Raw genomic sequence first — 22,800 nt, 5'->3', positions numbered from 1 at the left:
GGATTGTTTATGGCCTACTATTACCTACCATCCCTTATACAAGGGGTCCAGTGAAACCATCTCTTTGTAGACTATCTGATAACATAAGGGAGCTGTTATGCAAGGGGGCACACTACATTAAGTTCAAAGTCTTTGGGACATCAATTGATTTGTTACGTGGGTCAACTATAGAAGGGGCTTTGCCCACACCTTCCTCTTTATTCTTCTCAAGGATAGCTTCTAATGCAGTGCTAACATTTATCATCAAGCAACCAAGGAGCTAGCTATAATCTTGCATCTGGACAAAGCTTCCTTGCCTTGTGCAACTATTTGCTCGAATATGTCAACTGCTAGTGCCCTTGGATTGGGCTTATTGGGCTCCTATCGAGCTTAGGATGGTGTTCCTAATTTTGAGGAAGCTTCTATTCACCATAGTAAACCAATTCTTGTTTAAAAATTGCATAAGCAAACATTTGAATGTTTATGCCATATACTATACCCACCAAGCAATCCAATGGTTATCCCATATACTATGCCAACTAAAGGTTGGCCAATCTGACTATCCCATCAAGTGAGAAGCTATCACGTGCACTGTTCCAAATTTTTGGCATTGCCTATTGAGGGATCCCTTGAAGGTACATTTTTTTAATACAAAGAATTCTTGCGCTCGTGCCTCCATCGTTGCCCTTTTGCCTCACCTCCCCTTTGCCATAGATCCCCCCAGCCTTCCTCTTCACCTCACCACCCTCTTTCGCTGCTTCCCCCTTCCTATTGGATGACTTTTCCAATGCCCCCTTGTCCTTTGCCTCACCTGGTGTCGCGCTAGCATTTACCTTAACCTAAGTGGCTAAGTCTTGGTGCCAAGGGCACCCTTTGTACCTTGTCCATCCCCGCTGGCTCCTTAGCCATCCTGTGCTAGAATTTGGAACCTTTACTAGATAGCTCATGGTAGTTTTTCTTGGAGGTGGCCCTTTGTGGATGTGTTGCAGTCCCATTTGTGGGCTGGTTGTGCCTCCTCCAAGATTCCTTGGATTCTAGCCATTGCTTTTGAGGTACTCAAGGGGTTATTTTTTTCTCAAGGCTACTCATTTAGCGTGTGTGCAATTAGAGCCAGGCAAAGGGCCCTTTGCAACTCTCTACTCTCATCTTGGCATGGTGGCTTTTTTCCTTTGGCTTGAAATAGCTTCCTAGCCCAAGCTGATGGTGGCTAGCCTTTTTTTCTCCCTTTCCTTTGCATTCCTTTTCCAACCCCGTCTCCTCTTCATAGTGGTAGTTTTTTCCTTGTTTGGAAAAGGTTTCTTAGTGGTGACCCTTGGTCTGGCTAGAGGGGCTCTCCTGGAAACACCCTCGAATCCCCATGCCATTAAGGTCCTTCTGTCTCTTGAAGACAAGAATAGGTGAAACTAGCAATTTAATCATTACAAGACTAAGCAGTTATAGGAACCTCACCCCTACAAGACACCAAGTGCATAATTGGATCCAAGCAAATTTAGCACTAGAACATGACCACATTCAAGATACAAGAGAGAAGTCTTTCTTCTCTACCAGCTCTCACTAGACACTACCTTAACACTTGTGGATTAGAGCTCAGTCTTCTTCTGCCCGCACTTAGTGTGTCTCTTTCCTTTGGTACCATGGTTTCATAGTAGAGGATATGGACACAACACATCACCTACTTGATTTTCCAATGACACTCCACTTCTCGAGGATGCAGAGGGAGTATACACCTTCTTTTTGTCCATTGGTTGCGCTTTTAGCACATTGCAAGAGTCTCTATTAAACACAGCAGCAGCTATGGTTATAATGGACAAAAGCATTCCTAGACTAAGACTAGTTGTCTAGAATCCAAAGTCTTCCTGAAGGTCCTGGATATTTACCTTGAGACCCTAGTCAAGAGAGAGCTTCATCAAAGGGTTGAGATTGTTAGGTGTCGACATATGGATCACATCACACGGGACTGCCCTAGAGGATAGAGACGAGTCCCTCCTCCCCCTCCAAGGGCTCATTTGAGACAGCAAAGGGAGACCCATCTAGATAGGTCTCAATGCTCTCATAGATAGCTATAGAGTAGCAGGACTCCCAAACCCCTTGGGCGGAGCCATTGGGAGGAAAATGGACCAAAATTGGGGAAAAAATGAAAAAAATAGGACCATGCAAGGACTCCTAATGCTCCAACCATGGCTGCCCCTGTTAAACCTCCCTCGCTTTCTACACAATAGGAGTCTAAAGCCTGTAGTCATCCTTGCAGCAGCAGAGCAGCACTTGAGCTCTGATCACTTCAGTGACTATTGCATCTCTGGTTCACAGCACCCACGGGATAGCTGATTTGTATGGTCGATTTTTGCAACAAGCATTAATAGAAAGGTCCTTTTTTCTCTCTTTTCTTTTCTTTTTTAAAGAATTCATTGAGTTTTTATGTGGACTACCATGACTTACTACACCCAATCATGAGACGTGGATTTAGGGATGGCTTTGATGGGTAGATACTTGCTACCAGAATTCACCTTTGTTGCTACATTATGTTGTACAGCATCTTTCTTATTGTGCTAATTTTCTTTCATAAGTGCCAAGACAAAAAAGCATATGGCCCAACCAAAATGTTCAATGCCGCTTTATTTACATTAGAATTTCCAAATCCAAAACACAACAAAATGTTCTGTAATCCTCTGATTAGGAGAGGGATTCAAAGTGTATCAATGAGATGCCTGAAGGGGAATACCATGTTGAGGTTGCACATGGACATTCAAGAGGAGAGGTCCTATCACCATCCCAAAGAGATCTACCAACCTCCCCACATAATCAAAGCATCTACAACATGATCGTCTACTTGCATGGTAGATTATGTATGGTGCCCTGGTGCACATAGCTTATCTTTAGAAGGATATGTGTGAATCATGATCGCCTTGTGTATCTTTAAATATTACCAATTCACGACGTGGATTAATTTACAGCCTGCTTGTTGGTTTGCCATGTGTGTGTTTTATCTTTATGCTTGTGCTTGTTGCTTGCTATATGATTGTGTTCCTATTGCTCTCTGAAGATCCACTTAATGTGTACTTCAATCATCTCCATTTTTATTTCCTAAATGGACAAGTTCAGAGTTTGATGGAGAGGAACTTGGCCTCTAGAAATGGCACATTGGGTCAAGCATTGGGGTGGTTCTTCACAAGCAAGATGGAGAGAGCAATACATAGTACTTATTTATGCCATATGGCCACTCCCATATCTTCAAATTCCTTTAATTTAATTGGATGATGATAGGTATGAGAAAAAAATGATGTCAAAACTAGGAGACAAAACATCTTAGTGACTAATCCATCGATAAATTTAGAGATTACTTGGACTTTCCCCCACGAATGTCTCTTCCACAACTAGGAGTAAGCAAAGCACTACCAAAAGCAGCTACACTCAATCGTACCTCCTTGAGCCAATACCATAATCATCCCATCAAACATTTATTTCCATCCACACTAAATCTCAACCTATGCAATGAGATAAGATGCTTGCAAACAACAAGACAGCAAACTTCATCATCCACCTACTTCCCCGACACATTTTGTGACTCTATATCATGCTCTACTCAATTGTACAACCCACAAGGCCATTTCTCAGCTCTCTCGTCAATGGCTACAACCTTGTTGAGGTTCTCAACAAATGCAACAAACTCCTCGACACGAAGGCCAACATTAGTTGCACACTTTTCCATTGCATGGTCAACTCACATATACTTACACCTCCTATGGCATTTTAGCTAGATATACCGCATATCCCATAACAACCGAGTCCCCACGTGTTTTGTTGCATCACTAGTTTTTCCCATGTAATCATCATCATCAAATTGTCTTCAGACTTAAAGAAGGAAGGATTGTTTATGGCATATTTTTTGAAAATGTCCCATGCAAATCCAAAAAGTAATGGAGAGCAACTAGTTGCTAATTGTATTGACATTAAATGCTTTGTACGCAATGGATTCTACTACTCTCTCTCTCTCTCTCTCTCTCTCTCTCTCTCTCTCTACCCCTAAATAAAGGATGATTCTTTATGGCCGATTGTTTTTCAAAATGTCATTCCTGAATTCAAACAAGAGAGAATTTTCGTCATCGTGCTTTTGGGTCAAAGCTATCTAAACTTAGTGTGTTGGATCTAAGTTTAGATAGTGTATTGGATCCAACACAAGTTTAGATAGTGTATTGGATCCAACACAAGTTTAGATAGTGTGTTGGATCTAAGTTTAGATAGTGTGTTGGATCCAACACACTATCTAAACTTAGATCCTTTCACGTATTCACAATTTTCAATCTGTTAGAATATGGATGTACGAATTTGTACAAATGATTTTCTTCTTCCCAATCCCCAAGGTATTTCCTAAGCTATTGAAGAAGCACTTTAATGGGAAAAATCAGCTCTTACTGGCTTAATCGGGATATTAGTGCTTGTTTCACTAGACGAAAAAGATTGCATTTCAGGCCACCAAGGTTTAATCTTTCTCCGGCAACAATGACTGCGTACTTTCCTGGTTCCCCTAAATCAAGCATTCGCTATGTACAAGCGTCACCAAGCATCTCCTCTTGAGGGGGAGTAACCACTGCACAGATCCTTCTTTTTGGGTTTTGTACATTCGCATTAGGCATCCTTGTTATAGTAGTACCGACAACACAGATTTCTAGCTTTCTCACGTAAGGCATTCCCTATATACAAACACAGTTTCTTTTCCGTGAATCTACCCCGGGCATTCCTCATTCTATCAGAACGTCAGGCGACATCCCTACCATAGGAAAAGGAAAACAAGGGGGAAGAGAGAAACAAAAGATTGTCATCAGTTATGTTAACCGTAGTAGGGTCAGAATGAATTTGGTTCTTCATATGAGGGAAGCACGACACGACCAGAGGCATAATAGGTGCGGTTGTCAAAGGCGGCAGGAGTTTTCGGAGGCCTTCTCGCTGTTTTTTCCTAGTAATCTCCTCTCTCCCTTCACAAACTTAGATAGTGTGTTGGATCCAACACACTATCTAAACTTAGATCCAACACACTAAGTTTAGATAGCTCTGACCCAAAAGCACTATGCTGAAAACTCTCTCTTGTTTGAAGTCATTTGAAAAACAATCGGCCATAAAGAATCATCCTTTCTTTATGGAGAGAGAGAGAGCCAACACAGTGAGCAAAAAGAGCAGGACCACGTGCAGAATTAGCAGCAATACTAGCAGCAGGAGGCCCAGGAGGATAAGAAGATGACGAAGAAGGGGAACGAAGGGTGAGGGGTAGAGTCTTCAATCATAAATTGCCTCGCTTAAGGCTTGCCCAACAACAAAAGACCACTGGGAAATATAGGAAATAGCAGTGCTTTTTTTAAAATGGCTAGTGGTTGGGACTGATGTTTCGTTGTTTCTTGTTGAAGGCAAGGCCTAGATGATTTTCATTTTAAAGTGTTGCTTCAGCTTTCACCTGCAATGGTCCTCGATGAAAAGAAAACTCCAAGTGTCATTCTGCATACACAAGTTCTGGCCAAAACGAGAGTTTTCAGTGTTCCTTGTTTCTATCGCTCTGAGAACACAAACCACATAATTACCGTCAGCTGGCACACTATCTGTGTTGTGACATAATGATGAGATCCTTAAGCTCTTTATCTTTTGAGAATCGCCTTAATAGCAGACAAGCTGCTGTCCTGGTTCATGATCCTATTGACTAAAGGCAAAACCTCCCTTGCACATGATGCTGTCAACTTAAGTCACCCACAGTGACACAAACGCCACTATTGCACCTTGGTGCGCTGCACATACATTGAAACAAAAAAATGGGGAAAATCACCCTCCTACAGACCCAACCAAACCACCCGCACCCACATGACCAAACTTTGAACGCGCATACATGCATGCGCGCGCACACACTCATAATCATTATTGCATCCAGTTGTGTACTCGAATAACCCGAGGCCAGCTGATCAGCTTTTTCAACCAGAATGCCAACACTGCTAGTACAGCAATAAACATCAGAATACAGATAATTGCATGACAGTATCTGTACATACATGGAAGATTTTTCTGTCACACCTTTATACAGAAGAATAACCGACAGCTTAGGTGATCCATCAATGTATTAGTACATTGCCATAGATAATGATGAGCTCCATACTGAATAAATACTCACTTGCTGCTATTTCTAGATACTGTCAGTCCTTTCTGCAGCAAACATCACGGGGCCCATCTTGCAGTTTGACGAGGCCCTAAACCAGACATGCCATATGAGTCCAGTGGATCTGATTCCAACCAATAGTCCATCAGGGGCCGATGTTCAAGCTGTTCATCATGTTCAAAAACAAATTCTGGTACTTCAAGTTGCCCTTTCTTGATATGATCCCAAAGAAACTCTATGCGACTGATGTAGTTCACTTTCTGATATAATCTGCTTTATCAAGAAGATCAAGATTCAAAAGTGTCAGTAACATCGTATAGAGATGCTGCACAGATGCTTGAAAAAATGAAACTTTGGCAACGAAAAATGCAAAGATTGTTACCAAAATGAGGTCATTAAACTTAAAGATTGTCAATTATTTGAAAAAAGACATGTCTGAAGCCTCAATAATAAGACAAAACAGCTCAGAAAAGGGGTCACAACCTTAAAATTCAACATCAGGCATCATAATTCTGTAACAGAGGGTGACTTTTACTTAGGCCAAAAGTTAGTGGAAAGGCCTTTATTGGTTTGTAAGTGTTTTTCCTTTCTTTAGGGGATACCATAAGTTGCCATCCTAGGAGGTAATCCCATGTGCAATATTGCTTTGTACTCACCTGGGCCATACCTATATAAGGGCCCTAGTTGTACATGGCATTTATTCATGATTTGTACTCATTTACGGAAATAGAATACACAGCAAGAGTTCCATTACTCAGCTGAATTCTCATTGGGATTGATTCCTCCTGTCTTGTGCAGCCCCTCACAAGTTTCTGCTGTAGGTCCAGCCCATGACCTTCCACTCCTACTTTTTTTTCCTATACATAAGGTACTTCACTATTCTAACTTTCCTGCCCTATTTCCATTATGTTCTACCAATTTAGTGGTGTTTACCTTCAGTTAGAAGCAGTCCTGTTGTATTGGTATGCAGTTAGAAGCAGTCCTGTGGTGTTTACCCATGATGCGCTCCGGAACATAGAGTATGTGGCCCTCCTCATCCATAGGTGGTAGCTCAGAAAGGACTTGGACATGCTGTCCAACATGTGGCTTCAGCAAGGACACATGGAAAACATTATGAATCCTGGAGGTCATGGGTAGCTCCAACTCATACGCCACCTCACCAACTTTGCAAATGATCCTGTAAGAACCGTAATACCTGTGAGCAAGCTTCGTGTTGGTGTTACCCTTCAGCGAGGCATAACGGTTCTTATGGAGGCGGAAGTGCACATAATCCCCTTCTTCAAAAGACAGATACCCCCTGCGTTCATCCGCATACTTCTTCTGCTTGGCTTGGGCATCCTGCATATTCTTTTTAGCCAATTGCAAAAGGGCATCCATACTCTCCAAGTCATTTCTTGCTTGCTGATTTTTCACAGCCATGTCTGCAACTAAAGATGGCATACCCACTGTGCATCCATACATAGCCTCGAACGGGCTCATGCCAATAGAGATGTGCTTGGTACTGTTGTAACAAAATTCAGAGTGCCAACCACTTATCCCAAGACTTCTGTGTGTCATGATAGAAATGCCTCAAATACTTCTCCACCCATTTGTTCACCCTTTCTCACTGTCCATCCATCTCAGGGTGGTAAGCAGTGCTAGGTGTAAGAGAAGTACCCACTGCTGTAAATAATTGCTGCCAAAAGTGACCCATAAATTTTGCATCTTTGTCGTTGACAATCTCCTGGGGGAAACCATGATGCTTAAAAACATGCTCGATGAACTGCCAAGCAACTTGTGATGCTGAATAATGCGTCTTAGTGGGTATGAAATGGGCCTGCTTTGTCATTCTGTCAACCACCACAAAAATGCTATCCCATCCCCACTCTGTGGAAGGCAACCCTATGATGAAATCCATAGCAATGTGAGTCCATTTGCCTTCTGGAATAGGTAATGGCTGCAAGAGACCCGCGGGTAACCGGCTGTCCACTTTATTTTGCTGGAAGGGCAAACATTCACTGACAAATTTAACTACATCCCGCCACAAGCCATCCCAGATAAAGCTCTGATTGACCTTTTCATATGTCTTAGTAATACCCGCATGTCCTGCCATAGGAGATGAGTGCATTTCCTGTAAGACCAGCAGTCGGTACTTTGAATCTGGCACCAAATAAATTCTGTCCTTGCACTGTCCTTGCACCACAACAGCCCATTATGCAGCTTAAATTCAGCATGCCCCTAGCTCGATGGCCTCTGTAACTCCACAAATATGGAAGCTGCCTTAGAATCCTGCATGTATTCTTCCTGAATACCATGAATCCACTCCTGGTAGATGGTAGAAATGGCAGACAAACTGCAAGCCCAGGCATCTGCAACCACGTTTTCTTTCTCTTTCCTGTGCTCGATGTCAAAATCATGAGACTGAACCTTAGCCAGCCATCTCTTCTGCTTCATTGACAAGTTCGGCTGCATAAGGAAATACCTGAGTGTCCTAGCTTAACCTTGATTTTGCTACCATACAGGTAGTGGTGCCATTTTTCGAAAGCATGGAGGATAGCCAACATTTCCTGATCATACACATGATAATCTAGTTCCTTGGCATCCAATTTCCTGCATTCAAAAGCAATTACCCCGTGTTCCTGTCTTAGCACAGCCCCTAATCCTTTGCCACTAGCATCTGCCTCCACAATGAAAGTACGTGCAAAATCAGGGCATACCAACACAGGAGCATGAGTGAGGGCGAATTTCAGGTCTTCAAAGCTGCGCTATGCATCTGTAGACCACATAAAAGCATCCTTCTTCAAAAGATCTGTCAAAGGGGCTGCCCTCTTGGCAAACTTGCGAATAAAGCGCCTGTAGAAGGAAGCAAGACCTAGGAATCCCCTCAACTGAGTAGGGTTGTGTGGCTGCGGCCAGTCCTCAATGCATTTCACCTTTGCAGGATCCACTCGAATGCCATCCTTGCTCACAATGTGACCAAGATACTCAACCTCTTGTGCCATAAAAGTGCATTTGCTGGCTTTAGCATAAAGCTGATGCAACCTCAAAATTTACAACACTTGCTTGACATGTCTGATGTGCTCCTACTTATCCTTGCTGTAAATGAGGATGTCATCAAAAAATACCAGCACATATTTGAAAAGGAGAGGCTGCAAAATCTTGTTCATGAGTGCCTGGAAAGTAGCTGGTGCATTGGTCAATCCAAAAGGCATCACCTTGAACTCATACAGTCCCCTCTCTGTGCGAAAGGTTGTCTTGTGCTCATCCCCAGCTTTCATTCTAATCTAATGATAGCTGGACCTCAAATCAAATGTAGTGAAAAACTGAGCACCCTTGAGTTCATCAAATAGGTCATCTATCCTGGGAATTGGAAACCTGTTTTTGATGGTGACCTTATTCAAGTCTCTGTAGTCAATGCACATACAATAAGAACCATCCTTCTTTTTCACCAGGAGTACACGGGATGCAAAAGGAGAAGTGCTATGAGTGATGAAACTCTTCTGAAGTAAGTCCCTCACTTGAGTTGCCACTTCTTCCCGTTCTACCTTAGAGAGTCGGTATGGGGCCTTATTGATTGGCTTACTGCCAGGTTCCAGAACTATGGCATGATCTACATCTCTTCTCAGAGGCAACTGTGATGGCAAATCAGCAAACACATCTGCAAACTCTAAGAGCAATCTCTGCATATCACAATCATCAACACGGGGAGTGCCACCCTCTTTAGTTACTGACAAATTTAATGCATATATGGCGCTGCCCCTCTTGAGCTCTCTGGCCAAATGCCTTGCTGAAATTACCTGCAATTTAGGCGCTGTAATACCATGCAATGTAACTGATCCATCCTTGTGGACAAAGCTGAGTGTTAAGGCATTGAAATCCATGCTGATTTTCCCCAATGATTGCAACCAATCACAGCCCAGGACAACATCTATTGAACCCATGTCAAGTGCCAAGAGATCACCTGCAAAAGTATAGTCATCAGAGAACTTAATCCTTGCTGTCCATTGGCCACTTCTACTCTCAGCCCATGGTCTATCTCAGTAGCAATCAGTCCAACCCTCTGTAAGGTCTTGCAGTTAACAAAACTGTGGGTGCTGCCGCTGCCCACCAACACATGCACAATCCTGCCATTAATCATCCTTGTTAATCTGATAGTATCAGCACTTTTGGCACCCATCAAGGCATGCATGGAAATAGTATAAAGTGTTGGCTGGGCATCCCAATAAACCTCATCCTCATTCACGGGAGCATTACCACCTACATCTTCACGTGCATAAAAAGGTACCGCATCCTAATGCTCCACAGAAAAGAGTGTTGGCCTTCGGCCTCTCATGCTACCAGTGGGCAGAGTCTCATACGAATGTGAGGCATGAGTGTCATGCGCAGTAGCACCACCAGGATCAAAAGGAAAGTCGGTGCCCTTCGTGGCTCCAGTGTCAGGAGCGAGCCTCATCTGCATCATGTGTATTTGCCATCTCATCCTCAGACGTATCCAAAGAACCTGGAGCATCAAACAATTCCTCATCGTCTGAGAGGTCAATGATCATGTTGAGTTTGGCAGTACCATTGTTGCGCATCTTGCACACATTCTTGTGCTCAGGAGTCCATTTCTCGCCACATTTAAAACATAAGTTGGCCTTCTTTCTGCTGTCCATTATTGCCGGTGTATGCTGTTTTATGTCAGCCTGCTCATTTCCAGCAGTAGGCTTGCCTCCAAGCTTGGCATCAGGATACCTGTAAGACCTGGCATACGGCATCTTACTACCCAAGACAGTAGGAAAGCGAGGAAATGGTGCTGCTGCAGATTTCTTGTCGGTCCACTCAGCAAACTTAGGCTTCGACTCAGTGTCATAGCATGCGAGCTGCCCATAGCATTTCTGTGCTTGCCAGCATATTTAGGCTCAAATACTTCTGCAAGCTAAGCTGCCCTCTCAATTGTTTGAGGGTTATGTGCCTTCACATCTGCAGCGAGAGAAAAACTTAACCCATGGATGAAACGCAGCAGCTTTCCCTTTTCAGATACGTCCTGCACACACAGGGAAAGCCTCCAAAAGCGTTGCAAGTACTCTTGGACCGTATCGGTCTGTGACAAGGCATAAAATTCAGCCAAGTATTGATCCAATACAAGTGGAGATACAAATGTAGTGACCATCAATTCTATGAAACCCCTCAAAAATGATGCGCTCCTCCTCAGACTTGGGGTAGAAGCGGAAATAGTCTTCCAGCTTCGTGAGCCACTCCTCCAACTCATTGGGAGTGCGAGTGTCCCCTTTAAACTTATGCACTGTGAGTTTGTCCTTCATATCCTTGGCTACATAATTCTTGTGTGTGTAACCTCCAGAAGTGCGGGCATCATCACGCTTGAGTTTCACATAATCGGAGAAGGGCATCTCAAGTTTGATCAGGTAGGGCCCTGTATGAACGCAAAGAATCTGCCAACATGTCATCAAAAGTGGCTTGCTGCCCACCAAGAACCCCCTGCTGCATAGAAGCTGCTACATCTAATGCACTGGCTGCGTCTGGCTATATGTGCTCGCTGGCGGAGCAATAGGTGCATGAACTCCGAGCTGGGTCTCTCTGCCAAATGCATCTCTCCAAAATGATGGCATACCAAGGGGCTGAAAAGAGGACTGACCTCTCTCCCAAGGGTGTGGGATGCCATATAAACCCAAGCCAACTCCAGGCATACTCGCTAGTGCGGTGAAAGAAGCACTAGCCGGATGCACACCAATGGGTCGGCCCAAAAGAGATGGCTCAGCCTGCATAGATGCAGAAAGCTGAGAGCCAAAAGATGGCCTCACATCCTGCAAGGTGCTCTATGGCACAGAAAATGCATCATCTATGTCCAAATAATCCCCAAGCTGGGGTACATTCAATGGTCCAGAAGACTGAAGCTCATAGGCACGACGGGCATCTGCCATAAAACCCCTGCGTGGAGCAGACAAAACATCTTGACTGTCTGAATGGTCCCCTCGCTGGGGTGCGGGCTGCTTACCCTTATCCTACATAGCAATGGCAAATGTGATCTGCTTACCAATCTGCTGTCCCATCTGAACAAGAGCCGTATCCTGCATAGCCATGGCTATGGTAAGTTGCTGGCCGGACTCCTGTCCTATCTGGAGGAAAGCACCCTGGAGCATAGAGGAAAGGGCATCCAAAAACTGCGTCTGCGCTGCTTGCACTTCCCGAGATGTAGGAGAGAGAGGCTGAGTGGAAGGAACCTCTGCACCACCAGTGGATGCAACCACTGTGGCAGGCACTTGCTCATACTGAGCAACCTCATCAGTGTCATGCGATATATCATGAGGGACATGCTTCGGTGCCATGGTGACTGGCCCTGGAGAGAGGATTTGGAATATAGGCAAGGAGAAATGGTTAACAAAACCCTGCTGTAATGAGCCCTGAGATAGTCTGTGGAAAACACGAAAATGTCGATGGAGAGGCTCAGAAGAAAGGTCGCCGAAGAAGCTTCGAAACGGAGCCAAAATGGCTCCAAACGGGCTCTGAAAGGCCCTTAAAAAGAGACCGAAAGTGAACTGTTTACCCTCTTCTTCTTCTTCTTCCTTTTTTTTTTTTTTTCCGGAGGGGGGGTCCATAAGTCACGTAAGACGATTAGGACTCCTAACCTATGGCTGGTAAGACAGTTACGACATTGACCTAAGGTAACCTAACTAGACCATTTAACCCTAGTTAGCACTAACCTAACCAAACGAACCCAACCCTTGTTAGTCTAACCTAGGTAGAAAACCTTGTAGGCTAAGGTTTGCAGGGAAGAAAAAAAAAGCGGAGCAACGACGGCATCGATTAGGGCGACACACAAGCACGGGAGGGCGGCGAGGGCGAGGAATAGGACGGCGTCTCGAAGATTTGATGAACAGGCTGTTGGTCTCGTTGATGGCGCACGTCGGAATGCACAAGGGTTTGCACGTCGCACGGTTGATGGCGCACGTCAAGATGCACACAGCTCTAGATGCACGTCGCACGGGTCTGAAGGATGCCTTCATCCCTTGGAATTTGATGCCTTCAGCCCTTGGAATTTGGTGCCACAGCCCTCGGGATTTACCAATTGAAAGGCCAGCAAATTTGACGATGCTTGGAGCTGGGATTCATTGCAGCCAGCAAATGCTCCACGTTCTGCCAGAAATCACATGCATCGTACGGTAGGATTTGGCATTGATAGGAGCTTTGACAGATTTACGTTGGCTGGGCAGGATTTGGCATTGACAGCCTAACGTTGAAGCTAGTTCCGAAACAGGGCCGTAGGAAAGGGCTTTGATACCAATGTAGAGAAGGGGTAGGGACAGATTTGGAGAAAGGGAGATAGAGAAGCAAAAAGGAGAGTGAGAGAGAGAGAGGAAGAGGGAGGGAAAAGGGTAGGAGAGAGAGAATGAAGTAGAAAAGAGAGGGAGAGATTGAAAGGGAGTAGGGAAGAGAGAGAGAGAGAGAGAGTGAGTGAGTGTAGGCAGGAAGGAGGAAGGGAGAGTAGATAGGATTAGATGTCACATCAAAAAGTACATAGTAGGGGGTGGATTGAGACTTATATAATCCTAATGAAGTACCTTATATATTAGGAAAAAAAAGAGTGGAAGGTCATGGGCTAGACCTACAACAGAAACTTGTGAGGGGCTGCACAAGGACAGGAGGAATCAATCCCAATGAGAATGGAACTCTTGCTGTGTATTCTATTTCTGTAAATGAGTACAAATCATGAATGAATGCCAAGTACAACTAGGGCCCTTATATAGGTATGGCATAGGTGAGTACAAAGCAATATTGCATATGGGATTACCTCTTAGGATTCCACGTGGCAACTTATGGTATCCCCTAAAGAAAGGAAAAACACTTGCAAACCAATAAAGGCCTTTCCACTAACTTTTGGCCTAAGTTAAAGTCACCCTTTGTTACAAATTCAGATTTTATCTGCTGAAATAAAGTATACCTTTGTAAGACTAGAATAAGTCCAACCATACAAATTTAGATTTTTTGTTGTTCTAAAGATCAAAAATCTACAAAGAATATAAAAGAGAAAATGAAAAACAAAAACTTTTATGAAAAACCCAAGGAAGACATACTTGGCAAGCAAAGCAACACTTATGTTGTCATCAGTGCCCAAGCGTAAGCAGCTATACTCGGTTTCTAAAGACCCGCGGAGTCTCTTGGGCAAACCCAGTGCTTACTAAAATACATCAAATAAACAATAGAGAAAGAAAACAAGAAAGAAAGAAGAAACCAAGTAGGTGACTAAGCAAAAATAAACAAGCAAGTCAAGAAACAAAATCTTCCAAAAAACTAGAATCTCTCTCTATCTCTCTCTCTTATTTAAAACATAAAAAGCTAAATGGCCCTTTACACTTATGTATCGTTTCTACAAAGAGGCCAAAATACATTTTAGCGGTCCCATAGCACTATCGCACACAATGTGTTTGTTAGCAGGCCTGCCCGGTTCTCTTCCATTACTGAAGTGACCTAAAACGAGTGCAAAACATTATGGTTGTTCTTTCAAAAAGGCCCAACAATTAATAAGCGTACACTGACCTTATGCTGAGCATGTACACAAGCGATCCTTTCACAATAGACACAAACATGCATGGAAATGAGTACAAATCATGAATGAATGCCAAGTACAACTAGGGCCCTTATATAGGTATGGCCTAGGTGAGTACAAAGCAATATTGCATATGGGATTAGGATTCCACGTGGCAACTTATGGTATCCCCTAAAGAAAGGAAAAACACTTGCAAACCAATAAAGGCCTTTCCACTAACTTTTGGCCTAAGTTAAAGTCACCCTTTGTTACAAATTCAGATTTTATCTGCTGAAATAAAGTATACCTTTGTAAGACTAGAATAAGTCCAACCATACAAATTTAGATTTTTTGTTGTTCTAAAGATCAAAAATCTACAAAGAATATAAAAGAGAAAATGAAAGAGAAGAAAAAAGAGGTAAACAAAAACTTTTATGAAAAACCCAAGGAAGACATACTTGGCAAGCAAAGCAACACTTATGTTGTCATCAGTGCCCAAGCATAAGCAGCTATACTGGGTTTCTAAAGACCCGCGGAGTCTCTTGGGCAAACCCAGTGCTTACTAAAATACATCAAATAAACAATAGAGAAAGAAAACAAGAAAGAAAGAAGAAACGAAGTAGGTGACTAAGCAAAAATAAACAAGCAAGTCAAGAAACAAAATCTTCCAAAAAACTAGAATCTCTCTCTATCTCTCTCTCTTATTTAAAACATAAAAAGCTAAATGGCCCTTTACACTTATGTATCGTTTCTACAAAGAGGCCAAAATACATTTTAGCGGTCCCATAGCACTATCGCACACAATGTGTTTGTTAGCAGGCCTGCCCGGTTCTCTTCCATTTCTGAAGTGACCTAAAACGAGTGCAAAACATTATGGTTGTTCTTTCAAAAAGGCCCAACAATTAATAAGCGTACACTGACCTTATGCTGAGCATGTACACAAGCGATCCTTTCACAATAGACACAAACATGCATGGAAATGAGTACAAATCATGAATGAATGCCAAGTACAACTAGGGCCCTTATATAGGTATGGCCTAGGTGAGTACAAAGCAATATTGCATATGGGATTACCTCTTAGGATTCCACGTGGCAACTTATGGTATCCCCTAAAGAAAGGAAAAACACTTGCAAACCAATAAAGGCCTTTCCACTAACTTTTGGCCTAAGTTAAAGTCACCCTTTGTTACAAATTCAGATTTTATCTGCTGAAATAAAGTATACCTTTGTAAGACTAGAATAAGTCCAACCATACAAATTTAGATTTTTTGTTGTTCTAAAGATCAAAAATCTACAAAGAATATAAAAGAGAAAATGAAAAACAAAAACTTTTATGAAAAACCCAAGGAAGACATACTTGGCAAGCAAAGCAACACTTATGTTGTCATCAGTGCCCAAGCATAAGCAGCTATACTGGGTTTCTAAAGACCCGCAGAGTCTCTTGGGCAAACCCAGTGCTTACTAAAATACATCAAATAAACAATAGAGAAAGAAAACAAGAAAGAAAGAAGAAACCAAGTAGGTGACTAAGCAAAAATAAACAAGCAAGTCAAGAAACAAAATCTTCCAAAAAACTAGAATCTCTCTCTATCTCTCTCTCTTATTTAAAACATAAAAAGCTAAATGGCCCTTTACACTTATGTATCGTTTCTACAAAGAGGCCAAAATACATTTTAGCGGTCCCATAGCACTATCGCACACAATGTGTTTGTTAGCAGGCCTGCCCGGTTCTCTTCCATTTCTGAAGTGACCTAAAACGAGTGCAAAACATTATGGTTGTTCTTTCAAAAAGGCCCAACAATTAATAAGCGTACACTGACCTTATGCTGAGCATGTACACAAGCGATCCTTTCACAATAGACACAAACATGCATGGAAATGAGTACAAATCATGAATGAATGCCAAGTACAACTAGGGCCCTTATATAGGTATGGCCTAGGTGAGTACAAAGCAATATTGCATATGGGATTACCTCTTAGGATTCCACGTGGCAACTTATGGTATCCCCTAAAGAAAGGAAAAACACTTGCAAACCAATAAAGGCCTTTCCACTAACTTTTGGCCTAAGTTAAAGTCACCCTTTGTTACAAATTCAGATTTTATCTGCTGAAATAAAGTATACCTTTGTAAGACTAGAATAAGTCCAACCATACAAATTTAGATTTTTTGTTGTTCTAAAGATCAAAAATCTACAAAGAATATAAAAGAGAAAATGAAAAACAAAAACTTTTATGAAAAACCCAAGGAAGACATACTTGGCAAGCAAAGCAACACTTATGTTGTCATCAGTGCCCAAGCGTAAGCAGCTATACTCGGTTTCTAAAGACCCGCGGAGTCTCTTGGGCAAACCCAGTGCTTACTAAAATACATCAAATAAACAATAGAGAAAGAAAACAAGAAAGAAAGAAGAAACCAAGTAGGTGACTAAGCAAAAATAAACAAGCAAGTCAAGAAACAAAATCTTCCAAAAAACTAGAATCTCTCTCTATCTCTCTCTCTTATTTAAAACATAAAAAGCTAAATGGCCCTTTACACTTATGTATCGTTTCTACAAAGAGGCCAAAATACATTTTAGCGGTCCCATAGCACTATCGCACACAATGTGTTTGTTAGCAGGCCTGCCCGGTTCTCTTCCATTACTGAAGTGACCTAAAACGAGTGCAAAACATTATGGTTGTTCTTTCAAAAAGGCCCAACAATTAATAAGCGTACACTGACCTTATGCTGAGCATGTACACAAGCGATCCTTTCACAATAGACACAAACATGCATGGAAATGAGTACAAATCATGAATGAATGCCAAGTACAACTAGGGCCCTTATATAGGTATGGCCTAGGTGAGTACAAAGCAATATTGCATATGGGATTAGGATTCCACGTGGCAACTTATGGTATCCCCTAAAGAAAGGAAAAACACTTGCAAACCAATAAAGGCCTTTCCACTAACTTTTGGCCTAAGTTAAAGTCACCCTTTGTTACAAATTCAGATTTTATCTGCTGAAATAAAGTATACCTTTGTAAGACTAGAATAAGTCCAACCATACAAATTTAGATTTTTTGTTGTTCTAAAGATCAAAAATCTACAAAGAATATAAAAGAGAAAATGAAAGAGAAGAAAAAAGAGGTAAACAAAAACTTTTATGAAAAACCCAAGGAAGACATACTTGGCAAGCAAAGCAACACTTATGTTGTCATCAGTGCCCAAGCATAAGCAGCTATACTGGGTTTCTAAAGACCCGCGGAGTCTCTTGGGCAAACCCAGTGCTTACTAAAATACATCAAATAAACAATAGAGAAAGAAAACAAGAAAGAAAGAAGAAACGAAGTAGGTGACTAAGCAAAAATAAACAAGCAAGTCAAGAAACAAAATCTTCCAAAAAACTAGAATCTCTCTCTATCTCTCTCTCTTATTTAAAACATAAAAAGCTAAATGGCCCTTTACACTTATGTATCGTTTCTACAAAGAGGCCAAAATACATTTTAGCGGTCCCATAGCACTATCGCACACAATGTGTTTGTTAGCAGGCCTGCCCGGTTCTCTTCCATTTCTGAAGTGACCTAAAACGAGTGCAAAACATTATGGTTGTTCTTTCAAAAAGGCCCAACAATTAATAAGCGTACACTGACCTTATGCTGAGCATGTACACAAGCGATCCTTTCACAATAGACACAAACATGCATGGAAATGAGTACAAATCATGAATGAATGCCAAGTACAACTAGGGCCCTTATATAGGTATGGCCTAGGTGAGTACAAAGCAATATTGCATATGGGATTACCTCTTAGGATTCCACGTGGCAACTTATGGTATCCCCTAAAGAAAGGAAAAACACTTGCAAACCAATAAAGGCCTTTCCACTAACTTTTGGCCTAAGTTAAAGTCACCCTTTGTTACAAATTCAGATTTTATCTGCTGAAATAAAGTATACCTTTGTAAGACTAGAATAAGTCCAACCATACAAATTTAGATTTTTTGTTGTTCTAAAGATCAAAAATCTACAAAGAATATAAAAGAGAAAATGAAAAACAAAAACTTTTATGAAAAACCCAAGGAAGACATACTTGGCAAGCAAAGCAACACTTATGTTGTCATCAGTGCCCAAGCATAAGCAGCTATACTGGGTTTCTAAAGACCCGCAGAGTCTCTTGGGCAAACCCAGTGCTTACTAAAATACATCAAATAAACAATAGAGAAAGAAAACAAGAAAGAAAGAAGAAACCAAGTAGGTGACTAAGCAAAAATAAACAAGCAAGTCAAGAAACAAAATCTTCCAAAAAACTAGAATCTCTCTCTATCTCTCTCTCTTATTTAAAACATAAAAAGCTAAATGGCCCTTTACACTTATGTATCGTTTCTACAAAGAGGCCAAAATACATTTTAGCGGTCCCATAGCACTATCGCACACAATGTGTTTGTTAGCAGGCCTGCCCGGTTCTCTTCCATTTCTGAAGTGACCTAAAACGAGTGCAAAACATTATGGTTGTTCTTTCAAAAAGGCCCAACAATTAATAAGCGTACACTGACCTTATGCTGAGCATGTACACAAGCGATCCTTTCACAATAGACACAAACATGCATGGAAATGAGTACAAATCATGAATGAATGCCAAGTACAACTAGGGCCCTTATATAGGTATGGCCTAGGTGAGTACAAAGCAATATTGCATATGGGATTACCTCTTAGGATTCCACGTGGCAACTTATGGTATCCCCTAAAGAAAGGAAAAACACTTGCAAACCAATAAAGGCCTTTCCACTAACTTTTGGCCTAAGTTAAAGTCACCCTTTGTTACAAATTCAGATTTTATCTGCTGAAATAAAGTATACCTTTGTAAGAGATCAAAAATCTACAAAGAATATAAAAGAGAAAATGAAAGAGAAGAAAAAAGAGGTAAACAAAAACTTTTATGAAAAACCCAAGGAAGACATACTTGGCAAGCAAAGCAACACTTATGTTGTCATCAGTGCCCAAGCATAAGCAGCTATACTGGGTTTCTAAAGACCCGCGGAGTCTCTTGGGCAAACCCAGTGCTTACTAAAATACATCAAATAAACAATAGAGAAAGAAAACAAGAAAGAAAGAAGAAACTAAGTAGGTGACTAAGCAAAAATAAACAAGCAAGTCAAGAAACAAAATCTTCCAAAAAACTAGAATCTCTCTCTATCTCTCTCTCTTATTTAAAACATAAAAAGCTAAATGGCCCTTTACACTTATGTATCGTTTCTACAAAGAGGCCAAAATACATTTTAGCGGTCCCATAGCACTATCGCACACAATGTGTTTGTTAGCAGGCCTGCCCAGTTCTCTTCCATTACTGAAGTGACCTAAAACGAGTGCAAAACATTATGGTTGTTCTTTCAAAAAGGCCCAACAATTAATAAGCGTACACTGACCTTATGCTGAGCATGTACACAAGCGATCCTTTCACAATAGACACAAACATGCATGGAAATGAGTACAAATCATGAATGAATGCCAAGTACAACTAGGGCCCTTATATAGGTATGGCCTAGGTGAGTACAAAGCAATATTGCATATGGGATTACCTCTTAGGATTCCACGTGGCAACTTATGGTATCCCCTAAAGAAAGGAAAAACACTTGCAAACCAATAAAGGCCTTTCCACTGACTTTTGGCCTAAGTTAAAGTCACCCTTTGTTACAAATTCAGATTTTATCTGCTGAAATAAAGTATACCTTTGTAAGACTAGAATAAGTCCAACCATACAAATTTAGATTTTTTGTTGTTCTAAAGATCAAAAATCTACAAAGAATATAAAAGAGAAAATGAAAGAGAAGAAAAAAGAGGTAAACAAAAACTTTTATGAAAAACCCAAGGAAGTCATACTTGGCAAGCAAAGCAACACTTATGTTGTCATCAGTGCCCAAGCATAAGCAGCTATACTGGGTTTCTAAAGACCCGCGGAGTCTCTTGGGCAAACCCAGTGCTTACTAAAATACATCAAATAAACAATAGAGAAAGAAAACAAGAAAGAAAGAAGAAACTAAGTAGGTGACTAAGCAAAAATAAACAAGCATGTCAAGAAACAAAATCTTCCAAAAAACTAGAATCTCTCTCTATCTCTCTCTCTTATTTAAAACATAAAAAGCTAAATGGCCCTTTACACTTATGTATCGTTTCTACAAAGAGGCAAAAATACATTTTAGCGGTCCCATAGCACTATCGCACACAATGTGTTTGTTAGCAGGCCTGCCCGGTTCTCTTCCATTACTGAAGTGACCTAAAACGAGTGCAAAACATTATGGTTGTTCTTTCAAAAAGGCCCAACAATTAATAAGCGTACACTGGCCTTATGCTGAGCATGTACACAAGCGATCCTTTCACAATAGACACAAACATGCATGGACGTATGAACAGAGTCTTACCCATCGCTTAAGAAAAAACGCCCGACGGTTCCCAAGATACTCCATGACAAAAGCCCTGGATGCACAAAATACACGGCCTCCAGCCTCTGTCGGTCCTCCTGTGGCAATGCTTCGTAAATCCACCTCAAAGTGAAGATCCCGGGACAATTATCCTTCCTAGTCACCCGCGAATGAAAATAAGCAACACAAAATTGCTCGCCCGAAAGTTCCCTGGAGACTTTTTGCAGGACATAATCCTTCAGTCGCGAGTTATCAACGACAGGAGCTGCACACAATTCAAAACACCACGTAAGCTGTTCGCACAAGGAAACATCAAAAAAGAAAACGAGGACTCAACTTAAGCGTACACGCAAAATTTACCCCGTTGTTCTCTTCCAAGGACACCACGCAAAGCTGCCCATCTCTCACAGACCGGAAAGATTTACCTTTGAAGTTCGAAAATAAAAGATGCGTAGCGGCATATACCAGGAAAGAACTTGCCCACGATCCTCAAAATCCGTCGCCGCTGCTTATCGATACCCTCGACGCTGAGAAACTGGAGCTCGTCGAGGTCACGGAACTCATCTGTTGGAGAGTAGTCATCCGTCTCATCTGGGGGGTCGCAATGGGGCCAGTCGTGGGAATCATCGAGAGGGGGGGGCTGAGGAAGAGGATCATCATCATCAAAAAAGAAGAGGCTTTTGGGAGCTGTGGAGGGAGAAGGATCCATGGCGACAGAGCAGAAGAGCAAGGGCGACGAAGAAGAAGCCGACGATGAAAGAACAGAGTTTGCTCAAAATGACAATCTGATAAAACTGGAACGATACAGAGAAGGTTAGCATGGCCCCTGTTATTATTTTTTGTTATTAGTTATGGATAGATCCAACGAGATTCTTATGGGCCTATCTGTCCTTGGAACATATCCTCTTGGCCTTTGTGTCCTTTCATCTCTCTTGTTCCTCCCTTGCTTTCACCTTTCAATGTGCTCTTTACCTTGGCTTGTGTGTCTTATCGAGGCTCAACCCGTGGACACACGATCCACAACTATCGTCAACTCACTTATACACACAGACCACATGCTAGGTCATCAAGCCCTAGCTTGTGATTATGGGGTGGGTGTGTGAAAAAAAGAAAAGAAAAAAAAGCCTTGGCACGTGTGTCACCTGGTAGGGTTGCTTGGCTACCTGTAGTGGTTGGATTCCTGCTTGTAATATAGAGCCAAGGCAGGGTGGGTGAGTGGGTGCATGTGTTTTTTTCTTTATATAACTTGCATGTGTGTCAATTTGCTCTCAAAATATGCATCTCTTCAATTTTGCGTGTTTTCATAATACCGAGTAAGATTTTGAACAATTTAGTGTAAAACCGGCAAATGTGTATATTTTAAGATGAAAAAACCGGCTTCACTTTGAGAGTGTCCTTATTTAGGGGAAAAAAATCACTAGCAGTACTACAATACCTTTAAGGTTCATCATGTGTTTCGCATGCATGTCTGTTAATTTTTACTTTGAGAAAGTGCATCTTTATGTGAAAGACAGACATTGAGGCAGAGGGTAATGCAAAAGCTATGGATAGATACAATGAGAATATTATGGGGCTATCTATTGTTGTCACTTTAACATTTTGGCTTATGTATCCTTCAACTCTTTGGATCCCCTCCCTCTTTCATTGTTCAATGTGCTTTTTAACTTGCATGTGTGTCTTAGAATATCCCTCTCTGCAATATCTTCAAAGTTAATTGTGTCAATGTAAAGATCAAGGTGCATTAGTGTCAAGTAAATTGGTTACTCCAGAAAAAAACCTTGAAAATTGGAGAAGAAG

The 22,800-nt window shown here is 41.7% G+C and overlaps 1 protein-coding gene across 2 annotated transcripts; it reads right to left on the bottom strand.

The window, feature by feature from the left end:
• Nucleotides 1-5,952: 5,952 nt before the first annotated feature.
• LOC147882678 (uncharacterized) lies at nt 5,953-21,869 on the bottom strand. 2 transcript variants are annotated; one of them, XM_087400963.1, is made up of 3 exons: nt 21,469-21,867; nt 21,004-21,268; nt 5,953-6,379 (listed from the first exon to the last, which is right to left on the bottom strand). In XM_087400963.1, the coding sequence occupies exons 1-3, from the start codon at nt 21,710-21,712 to the stop codon at nt 6,169-6,171; spliced, it is 720 nt and encodes a 239-aa protein (XP_087257089.1). In that variant the 5' UTR covers nt 21,713-21,867; the 3' UTR covers nt 5,953-6,168. The 2 variants fall into 2 exon arrangements, with proteins under 2 accessions (XP_087257089.1, XP_087257090.1); XM_087400964.1 differs by having other exon boundaries at nt 6,319-6,434; nt 21,469-21,869.
• Nucleotides 21,870-22,800: the final 931 nt, after the last annotated feature.

This window comes from Dipteris shenzhenensis, chromosome 29 (genome assembly GCF_047967505.1).
Source record: "Dipteris shenzhenensis isolate YYH24624 ecotype China chromosome 29, Dip_SZ_1.0, whole genome shotgun sequence".
NCBI classification, from domain to species: Eukaryota; Viridiplantae; Streptophyta; class Polypodiopsida; order Gleicheniales; family Dipteridaceae; genus Dipteris; species Dipteris shenzhenensis.
This window is presented reverse-complemented; position numbering and strand designations above follow the sequence as displayed.

Coding starts and splice junctions, on each gene's coding strand:
- LOC147882678 (XM_087400963.1), bottom strand. CDS start 21,712: ATGGATCCTTCTCCCTCCACAGCTCCCAAAAGCCTCTTCTTTTTTGAT. Junction 21,269..21,468: donor CGTGGGCAAGTTCTTTCCTG/GTATATGCCGCT, acceptor AATTGTGTGCAG/CTCCTGTCGTTGATAACTCG. Junction 6,380..21,003: donor CGTTTTTTCTTAAGCGATGG/GTAAGACTCTGT, acceptor TTGATAAAGCAG/ATTATATCAGAAAGTGAACT.